At 36.6% G+C, this 3141-nt stretch overlaps 1 protein-coding gene across 1 annotated transcript in view; it reads right to left on the bottom strand.

The window, feature by feature from the left end:
- The window catches only part of LOC107747522 (homeobox protein Mohawk-like), a 12656-nt gene extending 10231 nt beyond the window's left edge, over positions 1-2425 (bottom strand). The window contains exons 1-3 of the mRNA XM_016562072.1: positions 2362-2425; positions 1868-2126; positions 428-575 (exon numbers count right to left, since the gene is read on the bottom strand). Coding sequence (XP_016417558.1) covers positions 428-575; positions 1868-2052 — 333 coding nt within the window. The 5' untranslated portion in view covers positions 2053-2126; positions 2362-2425. The remainder of the gene's footprint in view (positions 1-427; positions 576-1867; positions 2127-2361) is intronic.
- Between the last annotated feature and the right edge of the window lie 716 nt (positions 2426-3141).

The raw sequence follows: 3141 nt of genomic DNA on the forward strand, positions 1-3141 counted from the left end.
TTTCAGTTTCACTTCCAAAAAACGTATTTTTTTACTGTAAAATTACATTAAATGTAATTACATTTATTCACCGAATATGGAAACTTACTGTTAACCAATTAACAGGTTTTTACTGTAGCATTTTTACAGTCTTTTACTGTTAAAATCACAATAATTTTTTACAGTGTACATTTGGGTCTCCAAACAAGGTGCAGGTCGTGAAAATTATTATGTAACACCAATATGGCCATTCCCGCAAGATAATTAATGTTTATGCACTTTTTCCTTTAATGCCACTGACTGTTGAAAGCCAGATTTGACTTTAAACATCTTAGGATGACCCATCATAATACCAGAATTGTTTATCATAAAAAAATTAAGCACAGATATCCTTCAAATAAACATGAACTGCATAAATCTAACAATGTGCACAATTATTATACCTCACCTGAACAAGGGTCATGTGGGAGCCCAGAGCCAGCAGTATCTTCTCAGTCTTGGTGGGGTAAGGGTTGTCCCTGTGCTTGTAGAGCCATTGCTTCAGTGGTCGAGCCATATCCTGCAGGACCTGTCGTTTGTGACGCACCTTCCCTACACTGATCAAGTAAAACAACACAGAGAGGCAAAATTTTAATTTTATATTCCAGATTTGCAGATGTCAATGTCTGTTGCATACAACTAATTATAAATTAAAGCATAATTGTTAATTTGAATGGAATATATGTCATTAGTCATCTTTACTGCAAGTCTTTACTGCAAGATGCTTTCGCCTAACAAATCTATTTTTCCCTCTAGCTGTTACTTTGCTGATTTTATAAGGATTCTTTGTAATCCTTTGTGCAAAACTAGCTGACAAATAAGACTTTTAATGGCAGATACAATTGCTTTTTCATGGCTTTAGTTTTGACAAACCATCAACAAAGCATCCACTCACCACACTATATTAAAACAAATTATTGTATTGTCAGTGCATAATCAAAACATTTTACATGAGTGGTAATAGAGGCCACTGATACTGTAAACAAAGTGCAGACCATTGCAGCTCAAATTAATAAACTAGTTGAAAGAAAATTGTTGATGTCCAATTAGAAGATGTGGCTATCCAGCACCAAGACAATCAGCAGATGTCACTGTAGACCAAGTATGTGTAACATCCCTGCTGTATCTTTACCTTACACATATGATGTACCGACTGGTCAAAATATACAACCCAATGAATTTACTTGTACTGTATGGGTTTGAGGTTCACACATCCCTGTCATTTCCCCATGACAGCATCCTTTAATTAAGAGTAAGGAATATCTCACATACAGTAATAGTCTATACTGCTTTCCTATAAATTAAAGGAGAAACAACCATGTACATTCAAACCACCACATTTATGAGCCAATATTCAATAATCTTCATTATTCTGCTTCTCATTTTTAGCCAGCTGAATAAAACGGGTTTGTTACACTACATTTACAACAGAGAGATAACCCTGTTGAAAAAAATAGCATAAGCTGGATGTTTTGAAGCATGGCAGCTGGTTTGAGCTGGTCCTTAGTTGGTCATGAGCTGGTTTAAGCTGGTTCTGAGCAGGAATTAGTTGCATAGGACCAGCACATGACCTAAGGACCAATTTAGGACCAGCTTAAACCAGCTGCCATGCTTCAAAACAAACCAAACCAGCATATGCTGGTTTTTTCAACAGGGAACAGTGACATTCTTTTTATACTTCCGATATGAAAAGTATAAATCAACACTGTTCCCGAATAGTTACTTAAACACATGGGGAGGTAGAATAGGAAAAAAGGCTGCCTCCATTGAAAGTAGCTACGCTACATTAACTAATAGTGAATCACATTCAGTCACATTTAGACCGTTTCATGCACGGTCTCATACATACCCATTTCTCCTGTGTTTGAGAGCTTCAGTGCCACCTATCACTTTGTGGCTTGTCAGTAAATCTGAATGTTGTCCATCAATCACCTCTAAATAGCTTCTGCTGGTTCTCTCCACATTCTGTCCGCTCTCTTCAAAGCGCAGCTGATCAAACTTACTGAAGGCTGCCGTGTTCATCGCAGCTTTCATTAACTGCCATGTGCCAAATGACAATGTAGCTCCAAAGTCTGTCCAGGAAATTTCCTTATACTTTAATAATGCCCCTGTGAACGAATGGGTTATTTGAAATGATTATCCTTTTAATTCAACATAATTCACCGATTATACATTATACATAAATAAATAAATAAGACCAATGGGAAAAGTATTTAAATAGTATTTAAATACTAAGTTTAAAAACAAGAAAACTTAAAAAAAAAGTCTACTTAAATACCATCTAACAACATTACAATAGCAACTATAGCAAATTGCCTAAAAATGTAAAAGTAGGCTACTTACAAAGTTATCCTGTTAGTTGCTAAACTACAGCGACTATAATTTCAGTGTCTTCCATCCCCTCTGCTCATATTCAACAGCACTGCGCTCAGCAACTGCGGCTCTGCACTGTATCAACCCAACACTAGAGGGTTTGACACCCCGGAACATGAATACAGCGTGAATCTCGTCGTTCCCAATGAGTCTGGCGGGCTCGTGTCCATTCAGCTACTGTGCGTCTGGCTGCAAGCGGGACTGGATCATCTCCAGTGGAGTTCTCGAATGTAACCTGCTTTCACGGATAACATTTTATAGGTGCGTTGAGGCTTAGCTCAGCACCGGTAATCAGCTAGGACTGTCGGGCTTAAAGCAGAGAAGCAAAAACAGGCGCTTTTAATCTATTGTTTAATGCTGTTTGTTAGAAAATACGGTAAAAAGACGTTATGTGGTGTCCTTTACTAAAACAACAACAACAACAACAACAACTTCAAGAAAACATAAATTCATGAAACCTATCTTAACAGATCCCATAGTGTAAAAATTGTGGAAAAAAATAAATGTAATGGCATAATTTGCAGCTATTTATTTACTCACTCACTCACTCACTCACTCACTCACTCACAGGAAAGACAGGACACGAACATGGAAATATCTGACGAGAATATATTAATCATAAACAATTAATCCAGGGAGCTAAACCTTACAAAATATAAAATGTTAATTGGAAGATTTACAAACAAACAAACAAACAAAAAAAAATGTGTGTGTGTCTGTATATACTTACACACACTATTCTTTATTGTT

The sequence above is a fragment of the Sinocyclocheilus rhinocerous genome, unplaced genomic scaffold (genome assembly GCF_001515625.1).
Source record: "Sinocyclocheilus rhinocerous isolate Xijiao unplaced genomic scaffold, SAMN03320098_v1.1 scaffold48, whole genome shotgun sequence".
NCBI classification, from domain to species: Eukaryota; Metazoa; Chordata; class Actinopteri; order Cypriniformes; family Cyprinidae; genus Sinocyclocheilus; species Sinocyclocheilus rhinocerous.